At 43.6% G+C, this 22968-nt stretch overlaps 1 protein-coding gene across 1 annotated transcript in view; it reads right to left on the bottom strand.

The window, feature by feature from the left end:
• Positions 1-19564, bottom strand: part of LOC124613436 (Kv channel-interacting protein 4-like) — a 504767-nt gene extending 485203 nt beyond the window's left edge. Inside the window, exons 1-2 of the mRNA XM_047142138.1 lie at positions 19540-19564; positions 18968-19092 (exon numbers count right to left, since the gene is read on the bottom strand). Coding sequence (XP_046998094.1) covers positions 18968-19092; positions 19540-19564 — 150 coding nt within the window. The remainder of the gene's footprint in view (positions 1-18967; positions 19093-19539) is intronic.
• Between the last annotated feature and the right edge of the window lie 3404 nt (positions 19565-22968).

Consider the following 22968-nt stretch of genomic DNA (forward strand, 5'->3'; position numbering starts at 1 on the left):
GACTATTAAACTATTATAAATTGTAAAAAAGAACAAACTAATAATGTACTTGGGAAAACTAATTGTTTTCACTAACCTGGAATGCCGAGTTTTTCTCCTATTTCGTCCCAAGCCTCGTTCCTTGAATGCTGGTTACGATATTCCCGGTTTGTAGGGTAATTACAGCACCGGATTTTACCGAAGGTACTCAATAAACTTCTCCTCCATCTTCAAATAATAACTGGAAACGGTACAGGATAAACCACTTGACTCTTCTGACGCTTTCCCACTACTGAAGAAAAATCTGGATCTTTTTATATTCTTCCCACGGGTCATAACGCGTGTTGCGTCTGATTGCATTATCCAACGCATTCCCACGTCACGTCAGCTCAATATAAACATATGCGCACAAAACCCTGTACTGCATTTTTATTTCAGGCGCATTATGACGTGAGCCCACGTGTTCCCACGTCACGTCAGAGTAGTCTGTATTCATTAAGCAGTTACATTTCTGACGTGTTAACTCTGTGGTTGTGCGCCATCTTTGAGGTCCGTGTCAGCTTATCTTTGAACGAGCAAAGCAAGACCGCATGGTTACAATGCTGTCCCGACCTACCTCGAGGGTATGTTAATTGTTGTCTTGGCCAAAATATTCTCGAATACTTCTCGTCAGGCGTTGCCAAGGATCTGGCATGCGACCAATGGCCAGCCGATGCGATTGACGAACTCTAGCAAGGAGTTGAGGTAGCAAGAAGTAATGCACAGTCGGGTTAGAGCCCTTGTTGATGCCAGAGGTGGTAGTTTTGTGAACTAAATTTAGCAATCCCAATCACCTACATGTTTAATTATGTATTTTTCTACTATAGAGTGCATACACCGAGAAGTGTTTTTGTTCGGCGTTTCCCAAGAGTCAGCCGTTTTCGACAGTTACAGTCCTCTGCAGTGTCTTCCATTGATTCCCCTATGTATTTCTCCCATCTTACACTGGCATTTCTCTCCTTCTTCTTCGGAGAAGCCCTCAGTTTAAAATTGTCCTTGACCTTCTACGGTTGGGCATTCTCTGTAAGTGCCTGTATCACTGAAGCGCTCTATATTCAAATGTTATCTCCATTTAACTCAAGACTTCCTCATTTCGTATCCTATCTTGCTTCGTTAACTACAGACATTCTCCGTTAAGTACATTTCCACTATTCTAACTTTCTCTCTAACTTTCCTTATTTGAGCTACATATTGAACTAAGTTCTTCACCATACTGTGAAGTATTCTTTTCAGAGTGTGTTGCCGAATATTATTATTCCACATTACCACATGCAGCTCTTTATTAGCCCTCTTCCCCAGTACTATTCTGGACCCAATATCCTTGTCACATGTACCGAAGTTAGCTATTATTGTGCCCGAATACATCCTAAGACAACAAAGGAGTTCTAAAAATCGTTCAGAAATTTATATTCATACAGGTATCAACGGAAAATGCAAAATAGTAAACTTAGGCGGCCGATGGATGAATATGTGACGTTGCAGTGCTTTTCACCGTGCAGCAGGAAAGGATAGTAAACAGGATACATGTTGATTCCAGGGCATAAGGCCTTTGCGAATTTCATTCTGCGTACCCAGCAGGACACTACCTAAGCCTCGCAGATTAAGTGCGTGAACAATATACATGGCTGTGAGCATTTGAGAGAGGACGTGTAGTTGGGCGCAACGGAGCCGGATGGAGTAGCCGACAAATCCCTCGACATTTGGATATGAGGGGTGGCGCCATTCGATGATATTGGCAGGCAGGAATGGGTGAAACCTGGCCGAACGCAGTGTCAAGTTCGAAGCGGTCGATCTAGAGAGACGACAGAACGTGAGGACCAAGCAATCGTCACGGAAGTGCTCAGAGCCCCGCAGCCACCATTATCATCGATACGAAGTGCAACTCGTGCGTCAGTGACCACAAGGACAGCTAACAGGTGACACACAGGAAAAGGGGGAAGGGGGGGGGGGGGTCTGAGCTCATGGCGCCACTTGTACCGACTACCATTGACCTCTGTAGACCAACAAGCCAGTCTGTAGTGGTTTCGGGCACATTTGGACTGGAATCTCATTGGCTGGAGTCGAATTATCTTCAGTATGAGTTCTACTTCGAACTGAGCTCAAATGACCACCGAAGACGCGTCTGGAGACACCCCAGACAACGATGGGATACCGTCATATGGCCCAACATCCAGCAATGATGAGTTGGGGAGACATTTCATTTCACACGAGGATCTCTTTGGTTCTCATCTGCGGCACTATCACATCACAGCAGTACGTCGTCGATAGTCTACGTCCCGTTCTGTTGACCATCATAGGAGGCGCTCATCCTGAGTTACATATCAGCATAATAATGCCCTTCCGCATACGGTGAGAGTTTCCACTTCTTGTCTTCTTGGTTGCCGAACCCTAACATGGCCAGCAACGTCAACGAATTTATTCCCAGTTGAAAACGTTTGGAGCATAATGGACAGTACCTGCCCACCAGCTACGGATTTGAAGTGCTAACATGCCAATTCGACTGAATTTGGCACTATATCCCCCGGGAGGGCATCCAACAACCCCATCAGTCACTGCCAAGCCGAATAACTGCTTTCATAAGGGCGAGAGGTAGCCCACACGTTACTGAGTTGCTCAAATTGTGAAACTCTTTCTCTTGAATAAATACACTACTGGCCATTAAATTTGCTACAACAAGAAGAAATGCGAATGATAAACGGGTATTCATTGGACAAATATATTATACTAGAACTGACATGTCATTACATTTTCACGCAATTTGGGTGCATAGATCCTGAGAAATCAGTACCCAGAACAACCACCTCTGGCCGTAATAACGGCCTTGATACGGCTGAGTATTGAGTCAGACAAAGCTTGGATGGCGTGTACAGGTACAGCAGCCCACGCAGCTTAAACACGATATCACAGTTCATCAAGAGTAGTGACTGGCTTATTGTGACGAGCCAGTTGCTCGGCTACCATTGACCAGACGTTTTCAATTGGTGAGAGATCTGGAGAGTGTGCTGGCCAGGGCAGCAGTCGAATATTTTCTGTATCCAGAAAGGTCTGTACAGGACCTGCAATATGCGGTCGTGCATTATCCTGCTAAAATGTAGGGTTTCGCTGGGATCAAATGGAGGGTAGAGCCACGAGTCGTAACATATCTGAAATGTAACGTCCACTGTTCAAAGTGCCGTCAATGCGAACAAGAGGTGACCGAGACGTGTAACCAATGGCACCCCATACCATCACGCCGGGTGATACGCCAGCATGGGGATGACGAATACACGCTTCCAATGTGGGCTCACCGCGATGTCACCAAACGCGGATGCGACCATGATGATGCTGTAAACAGAACCTGGATTCATCCGAAAAAATGACGTTTTGTCATTCGTGCACCCAGGTTCGTCGTTGAGTACACCATCACAGGCCCTCCTGTGTGTGATGCAGCGTCAAGGATAACCGCAGCCATGCTCTCCGAGGTGATAGTCCATGCTGCTGCAAACGTCGTCGAACTGTTCGTGCAGATGGTTGTTGTCTTGCAAACGTCCCCATCTGTTGACGGAGGGATCGAGACTGGGCGCACGATCCATTACAGCCATGCGGGTAAGATGCCTGTCACCTCGACTGCTAGTGAAACGAGGTCGTCGGGATCCAGCACGGCGTTCCGTATTACCCTCCTGAACCCAACGATTCCATATTCTACTAACAGTCATAGGATGTCGACCAACGCGAGCAGCAATGTCGCGATACGATAAACCGCAATTGCAATAGGCTACAATCTGGCCTTTACCAAAGTCGGAAACGTGATGGTATGCATTTCTCCTCCTTACACGACGCACCACAACAACGTTTCACCAGGCAACGCGGGTCAACTGGTGTTTGTGTATGAGAAATCGGTTGGTAACTTTCCTCATGTCAGCGCATTGTAGGTTTCGCCACTGGTGCCAGCCTTGAGTGAATGCTCTGAAAAGCTAATCATTTGCATATCACAGCATCTTCTTCCTGTCGGTTAAATTTCGCGTCTGTAGCACGTCATCTTCGTGGTGCAGCAATTTTAATGGCCAGTAGCGTATATCATAAAAAAATGACGATATTCGTTTGAAGTACTATTCTGGGATGAAGAGGTTGGCACAGGAGATGAATTCCTGGCTGGGAAAATCAAAACAGTCAGAAGACTGACTCCACAACAAAACAGTTTTGTTGCAGGTGGGAATAGCTACTGAAGCACAGCTGTAGAAGAAGCTGACCAAGGGCGTTGCGCGAGCGGCAGTGGGGGGTTGACGGGTGCAGAGCTCGTTACCACGCCCTATGGGAACCTTCCGGGCCGTCAGTACCAACTACGGCCCTCGAGGTGGGCGTAACGGCCGGAAACTCGGTAACGATGGCGCACACTTCTTACCAACTTGGCCCGGACCACGCTGCGGCGCGTTACGGCAACGAGTCGCCTCTTACGGCGGTAATTCCTGTCAAATAAACAACCACCGGCCGCTGCTCCTACCGGGCACGCAAGCACACTCGGCTTGGAACTGCACGTTACGTTATCACGGGAAATCCTCGTCATTACCGTTGACTCCTCAAATTCGTTCTGCCGAATAGTGTAACGAATGATCCTACAGCTCCTCCCGCTACGTAGTAATACTGCAGCTTATTAAGCCACACTTCAACATTGCTGTCGGGACACACCAATAGGACCAACTCCTTCGTAAAGTATGCAATACACGGTCCCATTTGCCCAGTTAAATTTATTAAACAACAACAATATCGAATATCAAGTACCCGCCAGGTTAACCGAGAGCGCTAATGCGCTGCTTCCTGGACTCGGGTAGGCGCGCCAGTCCCGGATCGAATCCACCCGCCGGTGTAACGACGGAGACCGGTGTGCTGGCCAGCCTGGATGTAGTTTTTAGGCGGTTTTCCACATACCACTAGTTGAATACCGGGCTGGTCCTCACGTCCCGCCTCAGTTACACGGCTCGCAGACATCTGAACACATTTGCACTATCCCATGGATTACACTAGACACCGACAGTTGGGGTACACTAATTCCGTCCCGGGGGGTATGGGGTGGCGGCAGGAAGGGCATCCCGCCATCCCTTCAATTAACCTTGCCAAATGCGATTAACCATGCCGACCCTGCGTCATTGCGGGACAACGGCACAAGCAAAAGAAAGAGAGAAAGAAAGAATATCGAATATCAAGAATCCATTTTGAAATTTCAATTAGCGGTGAGGCCACCATTTCGTCACTTGAGTGGTGGCTCCACCGCTAATAGAAATTTGAAAATAGGTGCTTGACATACGAAACCATCACAAATTATCCTGTACCATTCAAGCTGTGTTCCACATATTATAATCTGACCACCAAATGGCAAGCTGTAAAACCAGTCTGTATAATGCCAAATGAGTGAAAATAAATATGTATTCTTTAACAATTTCTGATCTGATTTCAAAATAGTTTTATGTTATAATGGACACCTTCTTAATAGATTTTTTAAAATGAGCAATAGGAATTTTATTCGGAAAGCAAGAAGTGTACACAAAAGTGCTCTGGTTTTTATGTGAGTATGGTGGCTGGACAAAATAAAAGCACTAGAATGTGAAAGTTCGGTCATATCGGAGACATTTAATGCCTGGGACTAGAAACATCGAGCATGAATCGCTTCTAGTCCACAAAAAATATTGATTCCAAAACTATATATCAAACTGGGAATGATGTAGCAACCTTTAAGGTCTCTTCCGCAAGACGGATCCTCTAAGAACCTTTCTGCGAAATTTCCCTTCATCAGTCAAGAAAAATTGAATGGTTCAATGGCTCTGAGCACTACGGGACTTAACATCTGAGGTCATCAGTCAAAAAAAATGGTTCAAATGGCTCTGAGCACTATGGGACTTAACTTCTGAGGTCATCAGTCCCCTAGAACTTAGAACTACTTAAACGTAACTAACCTAAGGACATCACACACATCCATGCCCGAGGCAGGATTCGAACCTGCGACCATAGTGGTCGCGCGGTTCCAGACTGTAGCGTCTAGAACCGCTCGGCCACTCTGGCCGGCGCCTGGATGTAGTTTTTAGGCGGTTTTCCACATACCACTAGGTGAATACCGGGCTGGTCCTCACGTCCCGCCTCAGTTACACGGCTCGCAGACATCTGAACACATTTGCACTATTCCATGGATTACACTAGACACCGACAGTTGGGGTACACTAATTCCGTCCCGGCGGGTATGGGGTGGCGGCAGGAAGGGCATCCCGCCATCCCTTCAATTAACATTGCCAAATGCGATTAACCACGCCGACCCTGCGTCATTGCGGGACAACGGCACAAGCAAAAGAAAGAGAGAAAGAAAGAATATCGAATATCAAGAATCCATTTTGAAATTTCAATTAGCGGTGAGGCCACCATTTCGTCACTTGAGTGGTGGCTCCACCGCTAATAGAAATTTGAAAATAGGTGCTTGACATACGAAACCATCACAAATTATCCTGTACCATTCAAGCTGTGTTCCACATATTATAATCTGACCACCAAATGCCAAGCTGTAAAACCAGTCTGTATAATGTCAAATGAGTGAAAATAAATATGTATTCTTTAACAATTTCTGATCTGATTTCAAAATAGTTTTATGATATAATGGACACCTTCTTAATAGATTTTTTAAAATGAGCAATAGGAATTTTATTCGGAAAGCAAGAAGTGTACACAAAAGTGCTCTGGTTTTTATGTGAGTATGGTGGCTGGACAAAATAAAAGCACTAGAATGTGAAAGTTCGGTCATATCGGAGACATTTAATGCCTGGGACTAGAAACATCGAGCATGAATCGCTTCTAGCCCACAAAAAATATTGATTCCAAAACTATATATCAAACTGGGAATGATGTAGCAACCTTTAAGGTCTCTTGCGCAAGACGGATCCTCTAAGAACCTTTCTGCGAAATTTCCCTTCATCAGTCAAGAAAAATTGAATGGTTCAAATGGCTCTGAGCACTACGGGACTTAACATCTGAGGTCATCAGTCAAAAAAGTGGTTCAAATGGCTCTGAGCACTATGGGACTTAACTTCTGAGGTCATCAGTCCCCTAGTACTTAGAACTACTTAAACGTAACTAACCTAAGGACATCACACACATCCATGCCCGAGGCAGGATTCGAACCTGCGACCGTAGCGGTCTCGGGGATCCAGACTAGAGCGCCTAGAACCGCTCGGCTACTCCGGCCGGCGGTCATCAGTCCCCTATAACTAAGAACTACTTAAACCTAACTAACCTAAGGACATTACACACATCCATGCCCAAGGCAGGATTCGAACTTGCGAATGTAGCGGTCGCGCGGTTCCAGACTCAGGCGCCTAGAACCGTTCGGCCTAACGGCCGGCGAAAAAATCAAGCCTGGAGCTTCTATTGGTACTCATCTTCATCAAACTGGCGAAGCAACACGAATCTGAATATATAATCATTATTAGAGAAAAATTTGAGGGTTGCCTTCGGATTTTTAATGAAAACTTTCTATATAATAAAAATCAAGAACAATGTCGAAACAATGTTCGAAAACTTTAAGAAGTTGGGTTGCAAGTTGAGTGTGAAAGTACGTTTCCTACACTCACATGTTGCTACTTCCTAGAAGATATGGGACATTGCAGTGAAGAGCTAGGAGAACAATTCCACCACGACGTTAAGGAGGTGGAGGTACTTGGGAACATGTAATGAAAATATGATGGTCGAATGTGTCTGCAGAAGAGGGACAGTAAAGATGAAGATTCTCCAAGGAAGTCAAAAAAGATGAAGTCTGCGTATAAAAGTAACAGAGCACTGCTATTGTTGCTATGACAAGTGTTTGAAGTACTTTTACTATACGCCTAAAATAATTATAAATATAGGCTTTGATTAAAATTTTATTATTTATGCTTCATATACTTAAATTTTTAAACTATGGTAACTCATTTTGTGAAAAATCCTGATATGACTCTAAAAAATGAAAGTGATTTTCAAAATCAACATAAAAAACTGTAGAACACTTATTTCAAAACATATCCAAAATGCTACTCCTGGCGGGTGTAAAATGAATGTGCGCAATGGAAAATAATAAACGCGAAAATGAAGATTTGGCCCTGTTTGGCTATCCCCTGAAGCAGATCTTAGGATCCCTTAATGCTATAAATAACAATCTAAACATAAATGAATGATGAAGGCAACTAAACGTACTAAATTATAAACGTTGATCCTGTTTATATATTTATTGTAGATTAGAAAACCCTTTATATTACAAAGTTAACATTTCCTAAGTAAAATTACTGATCAATTGCCCAACTCTGCCCCTTATTATGACTGCGTTGTCTAATATTAATAACACGAAATGACTGACATCATCTACGTACCAAACACTAGAAGACACTACCTTCAAAGATGATCTACCGTGATGTAGAACCTCAGTGGAAATGAACTAACGTGATCACAGCCGTTTAGCTTTTATAGCCCTATAAACCGGAGCAATTTGCAATATCACCGTTTGTACTGCGTCCAGTGCGTCGAAGTGATGGTTAACGCACTCATCTGCGACGATGGAAGAACTCCGGCCACAAATAAACTATTTCAGACACTAGGACGGCAGAAGGCGGTCCTCTGACTAATATACTCTAATATTGTCTTCTCCTCTCTGTGTTCTACAGACGACAAACGCGAACTTCCAACCACAAGGGCGGAGTTCTCCTCCTACATGTTTGCCACCGACTTCAACATCCGTAGTCGTTCCGCCACCCGCCTACGACGGTGACATCGGCTCCTCACCTCCCTCCAAGGTGACCTCCTTCCCATTCCCCAACACCCACCCCGAATCCAATACCACTCCCAATGTCGTCCTGGCCTCTAAATGGTTCAAATGGCTCTGAGCACTATGGGACTTAACATCTATGGTCATCAGTCCCCTAGAACTTAGAACTACTTAAACCTAACTAACCTAAGGACAGCACACAACACCCAGCCATCACGAGGCAGAGAAAATCCCTGACCCCGCCGGGAATCGAACCCGGGAACCCGGGCGTGGGAAGCGAAAACGCTACCGCACGACCACGAGACGCGGGCTCCTGGCCTCTCCCAACCTCCTTGGCCGCATTACGGTGGACATCCTTGACTCCACTGGCAGCGACGATCTCCCTGTCCTCCTCACCGTATCAGATGGTCGTCGCCACCGCTCAGACCCTCGCATCGACCCTCCCCTGAAATATGTCCATGACTATTCCCGTGACAACTGGAATGCCTACCAGAATACCCTCAGTACCCGGATCGATTGCCACCTCCTCGCCTACCACCACCCTTTTGACATTAACCATGCCATCTCCTTTCTCCAGCAGACCTTGTCTGAGGCCGTGGATGCACACATTCCTACTGTCGCTATCCACCCGCACCGCCTTCCTTACCCCCACAGGCCACCCTCCTCCTTCGCGAATCCCGCCATCTATACCATGCATTCCTTCACACATGGGACCGGGATACACTACAACGCCACCGGCAACTCTCACGACATGTATGAAACTTGCTCGCAGCCAAAAAACGCTGGGACTGGCGACAGACATGCACCCACCTTAATGCTACCCTACCTATTAACTCGTCTAAGTACTGGTCAGCCTTCCGCCGCCTTACCAGGTCTAAACCGTACCCTACTACCCTCTCCTTCATGTAAGACCAACCATTTTGCTTCCTACCTTTCCGATATCTTTACCATCCCTGATGACCGTGATCGAACTGACACCTCTGTCCTTCCATGCTCCTGGCTTCCAGTACTTGGGGACAACATTACACACACTGAACTCAACACCCCAAACACCACTCAAGATATCATAGCTACACTTCGCATGAAACACAACACCACTCTCGGTCACTACCATGTTACTTACTGTCACCTCCGTGAAGCTCCCGCCTCCTTCCTCCTCACCCTGGCCAGACTATATAATGTTGGCTTGTCCACTGGCTTCTACCCCGCCCTGTGGAAAACCTCCCAGATCCTGAAGTTCCTCAAACAAGACCAACTGGGATTCACTGTCTCCTCCTACCATCCCATCAGCCTTACCTCAGTCTTCAGCAAGGTCCTGGAATCCATCCTCACCTGACGCATCCACCAGCACCACCTCCTTCCCTCTACCAAATGTGGCTTTCAGCCATCCTTCTCTACCAATGACCTTCTCCTTCACCTCACTCACCTCCTCTCTGAACAACTCAATTTCTGTCGTTCCTTCATCTTCCTCTCTCTCAATCTTGAGCATGCCTACCAATGTGTATGGCATTCCGTCTCCTCTTCAAGCTCCAAACCTTCGTCCTTCCTATTAATTATGTCCATCTGATCGCTTCCTTCCTTTCTCAGCATCCTTCCTATGTCACCATCCATAACACGGATTCCTACACCTTCCACCCCTCTGCCAGTGTGCCCCAAGGTTCTGTCCTCTCCCGTCTTCTCTACCTTCTTTACACATCGGACTTACCACTGCCTTCACCCCCCTTACACCTTCTCCAATATTCCGATGACACTGTCTTCCTTGTCCTTGCCCCCACCCTGCAATGCTCCCAGCACCTTCTCCAATCCCATCTTGACTGGTTCACCACTTGGTGTAACCAGTCGCTACTCATGGTCAATCCTTCCAAAAACCCAGGCCACCATTGTAGGCAAAACCACCCCTTCCTTCCTAGATTTTTATCTCACTGTCTACAGCCATCCTATCAACCTCTCCCCCACCCTCAAGTACCTTGGCGTCACCATTTACTGTCACCTCTCCTGGACGCCCCATCTCCGGATGATCCAAGCCAAGGCATGCTCCGACTCCACCTCCACAAGCTCCTTTCCGGCCGCACATGGGGTCTGGACCCTTCCACAATCCTCCCCATCTATAAATCCCTCATCCACCCCATCTTCTGTTATGCACATCCTGCCTGGATCTCTGCCCCTCCTACCTTATACAAGTCCCTTCAAATCCTGAAACACCATTGCTTCACCTTGCCTATCACATCCCCCATGTGGATCCTCTACAACTTAAATTCCTTTCCCACACCTCCTCCTCTTCCTTGAATGGATACGGATCCTTTACACCTCCCGTAAACTTGATCCCCCTCATCCACTTGTCTCTCCCATCCTTTCCCACCCCCGTCTGCTGCATGCCTGTACACCTGCATCCCACCCTCTCTCCATCTTACCACACTCTTGCCCAAGGTGGCTTCTGCCTCCCCTTCCTCTTCCTGTATTTTTCCTCCGGGGCACTCTCTTTCCCTTCTCTCCCTCATCACTTCCTCCCTCCTCACTCCCTCTCCTCCCCCCTCCCTGGGCTACCACCCCCATACCCTCTCCCTCCCATCTTCTCTCCAACTGGCATCCTTCCCCCCTCCCCTTACCCTCACATATTTCCCTGTGGCAGGCCCCCCCCTTTTTTTTGTGCAACAGTGTGTTTGTAGTGCGCCGAAGATCGCCATCATTGTGCTAGTGTTTCTCTTCGTCTTAGTGCAACGGTGTTTTTTCTTCAGTGCTCCTACATTCACGTGTTCAACCATCCGTCTACGTTTGTGCATTGAGTTGAACTTCCCTGTGAGACCAGTGCCTTCCGTGAACGACTTCATTTATTTTTCATATATCTGTCTCCTTTTTTTTTTTATCCTACCTGTGCATCTGTTTTTATGTCTTCATGTTTCTTGTATGTTTTTTTTCTGTGGTCGAAGAGCGGCGTGGGTAGGCCACTGCGGCTTGCCTTTTGTAAAGGTTTAAAATAACAATAATGGAAAGTAAAAACCTACGGTGGACAGTTCTCTTCAGTGCGCCAACTCGTGTACAGTCTCCAGTTACCGTCGAGTCTACGAGCTGCAGTGTTCGTCCGTCGTCTCCGAGGCTTAGGCTCCGTGGGCGTCGTAGGCCAGCTTTGGGCTCTACGTGGGCATCACTCTGAGGCACAGTGACTGTACTTTAATGTGTTAGAGGACTTATAATCATTTCAAACGTCTAATTGTGCTGGACATTTCACAAGAAGCAGCTTCATATTTAATAAATATCGTTTTATTGCTAAATGTTGGGAATCTTTCTGACTGAAGATAACATACGCCGTACTCCTGCATTCCCAACAGATATTTCGGGTTTAGCGCACACAAACGTTCATGGTCAGTTTGTCTATATTCTCACTATTCGTGCCGTGTTTGATAATATTGTAATATCGTAATTTTCGATAGGATGAGTGATTGTATAGTTATACGTTTCACTTCCTGTATGAATACGTTCTGAAACTTTTTAAGGGCATTGATGGTCCGTGAAAGGTACACCCAAGCTCTTTACTGTTTTTTTTTTTTTAATAAGATTATAGAATATCGTCAAGAAAAGTAGGAGGCAGTTGTTGGCAGAACTGAGAACTACACAATCTAATGAGACACTAAATTTGCGGGGTCTGTTTAGCATTTAGTTTAAGTCATAGGTTTTGCAACCATCTTACTAAGTTGGTGAAGACAAATCATCATTCACCAGGACGCTCGCACTATTGATTTCTTCTGGTCTGTCACTGGCGTAAAACTGAAGATCGTCGGCATAGAAGTGCTACCTGCAAGAGAACAGAACCGAAGAGATAGCGTTATCATAAAAGGCTAGCAATAATTGGCCTGGAACTGACCCCCATGCGCTGCTGAGAGAACATGCTTCTATACCGACAGACAACATGTCACTGGCTGTTTTTTAAGAAAATTTCAAAGTGCGCAGGATACCATCTGACAAATTTAGGTCCCGCTTTTTTCTGCTCAGTCAGAGTTGAAGATATCAAATGCTTTGACAAAGTCTGGGAGTGTCAATTTTACGGCCTCACTGTTGCCCATGGCACATTTCATTTCACCAGTTATCTTAGTTAAGGCGAAGTTATCTTAGGTAAGGCGAAGTTATCTTAGTTAAGGTGGAGTTCGTATTTATGGAAGCCAGACTGATATTCCTTGTATAAGCTGAATTTGCATATACATTCAGCGATTTAATCATGAACAGTATTTTATGGAATTCGGATATAGAGAACTGTGTGTTACTGCAGTTCCTCAACAAACGGTATAGCAAGTGTTTAAGAACGTACTGTGTTATACTCAATTACGTTAATCACATAATGGAGGACACTTTCGACAACTTGTGTAACTTAGTTATTTCCTCAATAGGTTGCGTTACTTTTCGAACACGTCGTTGGTCTAATAAGTAAGCTTTTCATACAATATGGTGTTTCAGTTGTGGAATCCAGCAGGAACAAATTATGTCCACTTTGTAGCCTCTCTAATGTGTAGGTTTACAGCTGCCGCACAGTTTTTTGGAAGGAAGTCGTGTGTTTCCAGTTCAGTAGATATGCTACTGTACTCCATTGTATTACGTAAGCCGACACTGTGGCAAAACTCATATAAGAGTTGTACCTTTTCTGTTTTGCATAAAGCCTTCACATATGGGACTGCTGTACAAATTCGTATTAGGGACGCCATCACATCTTGCTTTTCTCTCCATACTGATGCGTGGAATGTTCTACAGTATAAGGGGAACAATTTTTATTCCACAATTTTATTGAAGACGTCCAAAAGGGCTTGATCATGCCTAAGGGGGAGAAAATAGCTAATTGCTAAATAATGAAATGATGTGTTTATTTCAAAATAAAATAATAGCCTACCCAGGAAAATGTCTCCCATATAAGAATTTTATATGTAACTAATACTCCCCTGTCCTGAACGACAGTATCGAGCGAGGTGGCGCAGTGGTTAGCACACTGGACTCGCATTCGGGAGGACGACGGTTGAAACCCGCGTCCGGCCATCCTGATTTGGCTTTCCCGTGATTTCCCTAAATCACTTCAGGCAAATGCCGGGGTAGTTTCTTTGAAAGGGCACCGCCGATTTCCTTCCCCATTCTCCCTTAATCCGATGGGACCGATGACCTCGCTGTTTGGTCCCCTCTCCCAAATCAACCGACCTGAACATTAGTGTATAAGTGATCAGTCGGTTTTGGGAAATTGCAGCTGGAGTGGTTTTTGGAAACTGCAACAAGGTTTGTGAGATGTGATCCGCTCCTCGGCGCCTCCTGAGCTTAATTAACAGCCCATTCTTCATTAAGTACTTCAACAGACTGGTCCCTGTGGCTCTCAGATAAATGAACCGTTGGCGGTCGCCGGACTAATGTTTCTCGACGACTCCTTCGCAAGAGTAGCTGCTCACATTAATCGAAATATTGCTTACAGACAGTTCGACCGCACTTTCAGTGCTGAACAGCAGTATTGTGGCTGTAGCTCGACTTAAGAGCTGTAAGCTGAGTAGAGAGTGCAACAGACAACCTGCTAATTTGGCTGGTCATGAATAAAAAAATTGTGGAAACGGGATGCATGATATGAATTGCGTATATCCTTTTGAAATATAGCCTTTAGGATTTTATTTCTGCTCAGCTCTTCTTTAGTCGACTAAACTACCCTGCCTCCTGTTGGATTCCCCTTACAACTGCAATAATTCTGATTTTCCGCCATTGTATCCTGAGCACTTCGACTCACGACTCCCGTTGAGTAAGTTTTTTTTTATGTTTGTTTGGATATACACTTTACTTATGACGAGTTGTTATTCAACAATATTCGTAATTAATTTATTTTCATATTCAGGACTGAACATTTGATAATTGCAAAGGTGCTGAAACTGCTCATGATAATCTGTACTATTTTGTGCAACTGTAGCTGCCATTTGTTAAACTATACCATTCAACTGTTTACAGTTTCATTACGAAATACTCAAAGAAATTTAGCTGTAAGTATAGGTTTCAGTGTTGAAGTAAACCAAGTCAGTTTTATTGTTTTATAATAGAATGTACCATTGTATCGTAAAAACATGTTACTGTTCAGTGTAGGGTAGAACCAAATCCATTGCTACCATTTCATCCAACAGATGGCACTCAACTTCTTTCCTTCAGAATCATCGTCAATAGTTTTCAAAACTATAGTGAACCAAATCCACGGTAGTTTTATTTTATAACTCTTACAGATTCATGACGCATCTTTATCGTTTACATATTTTGTAAAGAAACGGCGGAACTTCTTTTATGTTTTAATAGTCTGATGAAGTGGCGGAAGACGTAAAAATGTCAACAACATCTTGTATTGGCAAGCACTTGTAGATAAAGCGCGGAACTTCAAACATGTACGTCTGTTTTCGATTCGTTCACTGGAAATTATAATCATCAAAATGACCCTGACTCTATCAAACCGAACTCGAGCTGCTAACATGGAAATAAATATTATAGAGTTGAAGTTTCTACAGACTGCTCAACCATTCTTCCCTAACGATGCTGGTTCCGGTGTGATAGAAAAAGCAAGCAAAAATTTAAAAAAATATTTACCTGCCAAAAGACTACAGCAGAATGATAAAAATCATTAGAGAAGAATAATTAACAGTCGTTTTAATGTTCGGAATAAATTTCTAAGCTCCAAAACTCACAAAACCTACACAACTAGCAGCAAACTGGACACACAGGGACACCCTCTTCAACTGGGTGTATGTACGTCCTGCATGAAATTTGGAAATGGGTTGTTCTTATCAATTAAATTCAAAGAAACTTTCAACGAAATAGAACTTCCATTCGAGAGATTACTGTGGAGAAAAAACTTTAAGGAATACCTCTGCAGACTTTAGCAAATGCGCATCAAGATTTACTTTATCATTCCAGTGTGCAGAAGAAAAACGATAAAATCGCTCTGAACATGATGCAACTGATACATCACGTGTATTTCAAAACCACTCCCCTTCACCCGAACGCATGCTTCAGAAATGTAATTTTTCAGAAGGAGGATGACAATGAGGTTGCTTCTGACTAAAATGTTAAGAAATACATCAATATGCAGTTGTGGCGAGAGTAATAATATTACAGGCTTTAGGATATAAGTACCATTAACGATTTGAGAGACTTATATTTTAATAAAGCAAGGAACAGATTTGGGTATATTATGATTTAAAACCAATACTGATAATAAACCTTACGTAAAACATTTTTGCAAAGATAAAGTGCACAAAGACCAATATTGTGCTAAATTTTATACTTCTAAACAATAAGTGTTATGAGCTAGAGGATATAAAGTATTACAACATTTAACATTTGTGCTACTAAATTGATAAAACGCTCACCCAATCCCAGTTGCATGTTGCCTATCTAACAGCTTCCAGTGGCAACAAAATTTTTTTTCCAGGACTTAGATTACTGACCGACGTTAAAAACTTAAAATGCAATTATAATCTACTCATTCTGGGGTACACTCTTACTTTATCAAGAATTAAATTTAGAAACTGCTTGTATGTACTAAGGCAGTACAACTCACGTCATGCAAATTACCCAGACAATATTCATCCAGTGTTTCAGAATGAGAGCATTTAGCATCTTCAACCATCTTTATGCATAATTAAAACGCTTTTTGAAACTTTTTCTCGTCCTCTCCCCGCAAAATAATGTAAGGAAGGACGTTTAACGGTTACTAAATTTTCGTTATTCATGCAGTAAAACATCAGCATTTTATTACTTCCTTACTACTCACTATATTCACAACACATTTTTGCAGTTATTATCCACACATACCTTTGAGAGTACCTGCAAAATTATTTGATTTTAGGACACATGGTTGAGGAGATATGCCCTCATAAACACTGACACTAGGGAAAAAAGTTTTTCTTAAAATGGAGTCCATATTACCCAGAAAGTACTCAACCAGTGCTTGGTAAAGAGAGCACCTTAGACTTCCATCAAACCTGACAGCACTTAGTCACTTCCAACAAACTTTAAAAATAATTTCAATACTTTTATATTTTTTTCACTTTCAGCCTCACAAAATGAAGAGGTGAAAAGAGGTTGTCACTTACTAAATGTTCGCTTAGATTTTCGTTAGTGTACTTAGGGAATAATCCGAAGCTAATAAAACATACTGAGCGTTTCTTGTCTTTAACCATAAAGATTTCACATGGTTGATGTCTAATATTTGAAACATTAACTCACTTATAAAGTGATCAGACACTTGAAGCTGTTTTCTACCTGGGTGTTCAATTCGAGAGGGGCGAGGGACAGGTTACTGGTACATACCTAAGACTTAAAAACGATTTAAACAACACAATTAATTAATTAAAGTTGTTGTCTTGCCGGCCGGTGTGGCCGAGAGGTTCTAGGCGCAGGTTCGAATCCTGCCTCGGGCATGGATGTATGTGATGTCCTTAGGTTAGTTAGGTTTAAGTAGGTCTAAGTTCTAGGGGACTGATGACCTCAGATGTTAAGTTCCATAGTGCTCAGAGCCATTTGAACCATTTGAACCATAGTTTTCTTTTTCAGCCTTGTATCCGAAGATTTATGTTGACATTGTAATTCTGTCAGAGACAACAAAGAACTTGGAAGAGCAGGTGAATGGAATAGACAGTGTCTTGAAAGGAGGATATAAGATGAATATCAACAAAAGCAAAACGAGGATAATGAAATGTAGTCGAACTAAATCAGGTGATTCTGACGGAATTAGATTAGGAAATTAAAGCAATAGACAAGTTCTGCTATTTGGATAGCAAAATAATTGATGATGGTTGAAGCAGAGAGGATATAAAATGTAGACTGTCAATGACAACAAAAGTGTTTCTGAACATGAGAAATATGCGAACATCAGGTATAGATTTAAGCATCAGGAAGTCTTTTCTCAAAGTATTTATACAGAGTGTAGCCATGCATGGAACTCAAATATGGACGATAAATAGTCTAGACAATAAGAGAATAGAAGTTTTTGAAATATGGTACTACAGAAGAATGCTTAAGATTAGATGGGTAGATCACATTGAGAGATGCAGGGCACTCTCACTTCTGATACCGTGTTATGCTGCGTCATGTTCTTAGGGAAGTTGATCTTTATTACTTGGTTGCTATACCTGGACACGATCTGACTTCATTCATATGATGAAGTGGACGGCAGTAGTTAATGCTCTTGCTTGTGTGCTCTAGTGAAGGAACAGCGGTAAGCTTTACCTGCGTTCAAAGGAAGAGGGTGCCGATTTAAGCGACTGCAGTAAAAGCGTACGGCGGCTGAGGGCCGAAGGGAGAGTTTTTTCTGCGAAACTGGGGTGAAAATATTGCAGACTGCCCAGCTCCTCGGTCTCATTGTGCAGATCCGTTGGATGTCGCCGGTCGGTTGGCGGCCACGTCCAGGTAGGCTGACTAGCGCCGAAGAGTCGCCGCTGTTATGGCCAGAGCATTGATGACTGACAATAAAGCAGATGATGGGCCCTTGTTAGGCAGGGAGCCGATGAGACGACTGTGTGGTTCTGCGAATTTCCGTGCGACAGGTCAGTGGCGCCCAGACATCCAGAGTCGGGTACAAAACATATTTGTGAGGGCACGAGGCTTTTAGCGAGGTTATGGGCATTCTTTGAAAAGTTCGAAATGGATGCAACAGAGGAGATAACGATCTTTTTACAGAGGGCTGTGATTGCATCAAGGTCATGCTATTAGCAAAAGACACGGCGTAAACGGATGGGAAAGAGGCCATGTAGCTGAATATTTTTTCTTTTTCTACCAATTAATTTTTAAAAGAAATTTGTGGTACAATCAGACTAAAAGAAGGGATTGGTTGGTAGGACACGTTCTGAAACCTCAAGGGATCGCCAGTTGTTAATGGAGAGAAGCTCGGGCGGTAAAAGACGTAAAGGGAGACCAAGAGATGAATACAGTACGCAGATTCAAAAGGATGTAGGTTGCAGTAGTTACTCGGAGCTGAAGAGGCTTGCTCAGGTTAGGGTAGCACGGAGAGCTCCAACAAACCAGTATTCGGACTGAAGACCAACAACATAACCTGAAAATTAAGTTCAATGGGTTTTGTTCACTTTAAATCTAAACCCTCCAAGCATGTATGTTGCCTGATTAATACACCTTGGCTGTGTGGTAACGAAGCAAAATGTTGGCTCCGAAATATTAGCAATATTTGTTGGCCCAGCCGACGTGGCAACTGACCTGCTTGAAGCCGCGGTAGATGAGCTGGATCTCCTTGCGTGTGAATTTGGTGGTCTTGGCCAGCTTGGCGAGCTCCTCGGGCCGGTGCCTGGCCACGTGGATGTTGAACTCGTCCAACTCCTCCTCTGCAACACACACGGCAGGCGGGCCACGTCACTCAAACGTAACTACACGTCGAGAATATTTCTATTCTATAGTGGAGAGTATTAACATATCTTCTGTCTATAGTAGGGTACACGAGTACGAATCCACAATGTATCTTCTACGCTACAGCAGAATGTATGGAACTTCTTGACACAATGAAACTCTGCACGAGATCGAGAATCGATCCCAGAGCCCTTGCTTTAGAAGCTGTTTTAGTGATTCGTAAATCGTGCGTGGGTAGCTCAGCTGGTAAGATCATTAGAGCTCGCGGAAAACAACGCAGCACACGTTATCGTCGTGAGCACTGGGCGAGTTTATCCGTATTTTCCGAAGGGGTAGCTGCCTCAGTTGCCTCTCACCATCTGACCTGCACACTTACACCGATCTCTTTTCTATCTCTTTTCTATGCAGCTGGAGTGAAAGCACACTGTAGCTGCCACGAAAGTTTTTCATAATCGGGTACGTGTGATTTTGCACAACGCCACGGAATTTATGGCAGTGGAAGCAAAGATCTCAATAAACAAAATGCCTGAGAAGGTAGCAGGAAGCGCTAGCTTTTCCAGTTTTACAATTAAGAGAATAAAGGATGAGAGGGAAAACTTAGCTACAAGTACCTCTCATAGCTTCATTCCTTCAAGAAAGCTGCAGAAGAAGGAGAAGAAAATTTTATATTTAGGTAATATTAACAAATAGGTTGTCAGGGGACTGACACAAGAATTCCATGTGACACATGTTCTTTGTTTAGCATTGTGAGTAACATACTAACCGACGTTGTCCACAATGATACAGTTTTTTACCTGTTTGTTTTATGAGACGTCCTTCTGGCGGCACTTGGTCACATCTGTTTTGTTTTGTTGGTCCTTTATTTATGCAACTATTTCTTTTTCACCACTCTGATGACATGCTATTGTCTCGAATAATTCACTCTTGTCATAGTCGCCAAAATTCTTTTATTTTTACTCCATACACGTTTTCACTATACAGCACGACAAAGGATGTATGGAAATAGATTTTGAACAGAAAGAACTTGTAGCTATGTGTTCGTAACGTGGTAAGCTGAATTACATAACTCGAAGGGTAGAGAGTATCTAATCAACATTGAACATCCTTCTTTAACATCAGCGGCCACTATGCATATCTTGTTACAAAGTAAATATATTAAGCAGCGCCTGGCATTAGAGGCAAATACCTTAGTCTAATAATGGTCTCTCGTATACATTTCAATTATGAAAATTTTATAAACCTTCCTTAAATATTACATTATAAGTGAGAATGATTATTATTTTTGTTTGGGTGAGTGCTAAAGTGCGTCATGACCTGTGCAACATGAATCAGTACTGGCTACAACATTTCAAAATACAGTCTCTAAAAAAAGCACCAAAAGATCAAAGTGTAATGTATGGGGAATGGAACCTTCAATAGGACACCAGGAGAAGGAGACAAGGGCTCTTTTTTTTATGACTTCCTAATGAGGGGAATCGGAATCGTATGTAATAATTGCACTAACCTAATGTGAAAGTAGTTGATGACCATAAGCAGGGCTGCAATTGCTGTCTGCAAACTATAGCAACACCCTTGTACAGAGCCTATGTACAGTAATTACCTGTAGAAGTCATGAATAAACCGTGAAAAATATAATGTTAAAATTAAGGAACGTTTATAAATTTTAATATATTTAAGAAAGTTTTATAGTTTGTTCTTAGCTGAAATGTACATGGGAGGAAATATTTCAATGTGTGATTTTACCTCTTACTCCTCCTGGTGGCTTAATATGATTACTTTGTATGACGCCATATTGTGTTAGCCACTTTCACCGCTAATGTTAAGTAAGGCGATTAGCTCTGACTAGATACTGTTTACCCATTAAGGGAAGTAATTCAACCTAAGGAGCAACGAGATTTACGCTACACCTTGTTTGTGTATAAAATGTTTTTCCATCATTATTATGTCATCTCTTGTACCATATATCTGAAGATACTGTACTGCAAAACGCGACACAAGTAAAAAGAAAAGAATTTAAGCGGTTAAGATAGGAGTATACTGTGTGAGCCAAACGCGGTCGCAGACCCACTGAACTCTTTCATGCCGACACTAATGATAAACTAACGAGTTCATAAACCTGACTTATCGAATTAGTGGTCGAACTGACATATACCGTTAATACGATCGTTTCCAGACTAGGCAACTGTAGATTAGCAGCTCTACAAGATAAGCGATATGTGACTTCTTCCGCAGTAGAACTGCTCCTAGTCCGCAGCTCGTGGTCGTGCGGTGGCGTTCTCGCTTCCCGCGCCCGGGTTCCCGGGTTCGATTCCCGGCGGGGTCAGGGATTTTCTCTGCCTCGTGATGACGGGGTGTTGTGTGATGTCCTTAGGTTAGTTAGGTTTAAGTAGTTCTAAGTTCTAGGGGACTGATGACCATAAATGTTGAGTCCCATAGTGCTCAGAGCCATTTGAACCCAGCCAGAACTGCTCCTACCCTACTATCGTTCGCAACAGAGTCCACGCCAATACTGTTGCCACTTCCTCGTTGCAGGTATGGGAGAAGTTACTTGTGTACCTCGAAAAGGCGAGGGACCAGTTTGACCGTATTCGACAGAGTTTAAATCTGTCAGTGATTATTGCACTTAACAGTTTGTACTATAAAACTACACTCCAAATCGCTGTATTCAGACACACTGCAGCTGAAGAATTGTGCTACCGTATTATGGTGTTGTGTGAAACAGATTTCAAAATGGAGTTTTACTTTTGCACTGTATGTATTCTACAGCGTGATTATAATTAAACTTTCAAAACGCTGTAGAAATAACACCACTGGTCAGAATGACTTCAAATTGCAACCGAAAATTATCGGAGAAGGGGGAAAACGTATGGCATAAGAAAAGAAAATAGTGTTAAACTTGATCAATAGATGGCGCTATATGTGTCAGAATACGTAAATGAAAACACCTGTCATGCGCACGACCTATTGAAGCTGGTATAAACACGCCGGGTACACGGCTTTTCCGCCTTTCGCGTCTGCGACGTTCGCCATGACTGTCCCAATGCAGGATCGCACTCTACTTGTAAAACTGTGTTACAAGAATTATGACTGTGCACACGTCGCTCTGCAGAAGTTCCGAACACTGAAGGGTTTGAAAAAAGGCGTCGGTCCAATGACAGCCATGGCTCTGGAGAAAATGATTTGGAAATTGGAAGAGATGGGTTCTTTTGGTAGGCAACCTGGTAGGGGGACGAAACGAATTGATTCGATGTCAGTGGAAGCAGTGGCCACAAGAATGCAGGAGGAGACAAGTGGTGCTGTGCAAACGCGTAGTGCACGGAAAATTGCCCGAACATTGGACATAACAGTGAGCACGGTGCATAAAATCCTACGAAATGTCCTTCTTTGCTTCCCATTCAAAATTAGCCATGTGCAGGAGTTGCTTACTGTTGACCTGCCAGCGAGAGAGACCTTTGCTTTAGAATTTCTCTCTCGCATGGAAGTGGAGAATGATTGGCTGTGGAAGATTTTGTGGACAGACGAAGCCCATTTCCATCCGATACGTCAATACACAGACTTGTCGAACATGGGCAACGGAAAATCCACACACAAATCAACCAGTACTACTTCATCCTGAAAGGTCGCTGTGTGGTTCGGGTTTACGGTACCATTTGTCATAGGACCATATTTTTTCGAAGAGACAGGTCCTTCCGGTCCTGTTACCTGTAACCTCATTGGTAAGTGCTATGAGCGTCTTTTGCGCAACCACCTCATTCCAGTTCTCCAGCAGGGTGGATGTGAGGATGGGATCATTTTTATGCAAGATGGCTCATCTCCGCACATTGCAAATCCAGTTAAGAACCTGCCGAAGCGCC

This window comes from Schistocerca americana, chromosome 4 (assembly GCF_021461395.2).
Source record: "Schistocerca americana isolate TAMUIC-IGC-003095 chromosome 4, iqSchAmer2.1, whole genome shotgun sequence".
NCBI classification, from domain to species: Eukaryota; Metazoa; Arthropoda; class Insecta; order Orthoptera; family Acrididae; genus Schistocerca; species Schistocerca americana.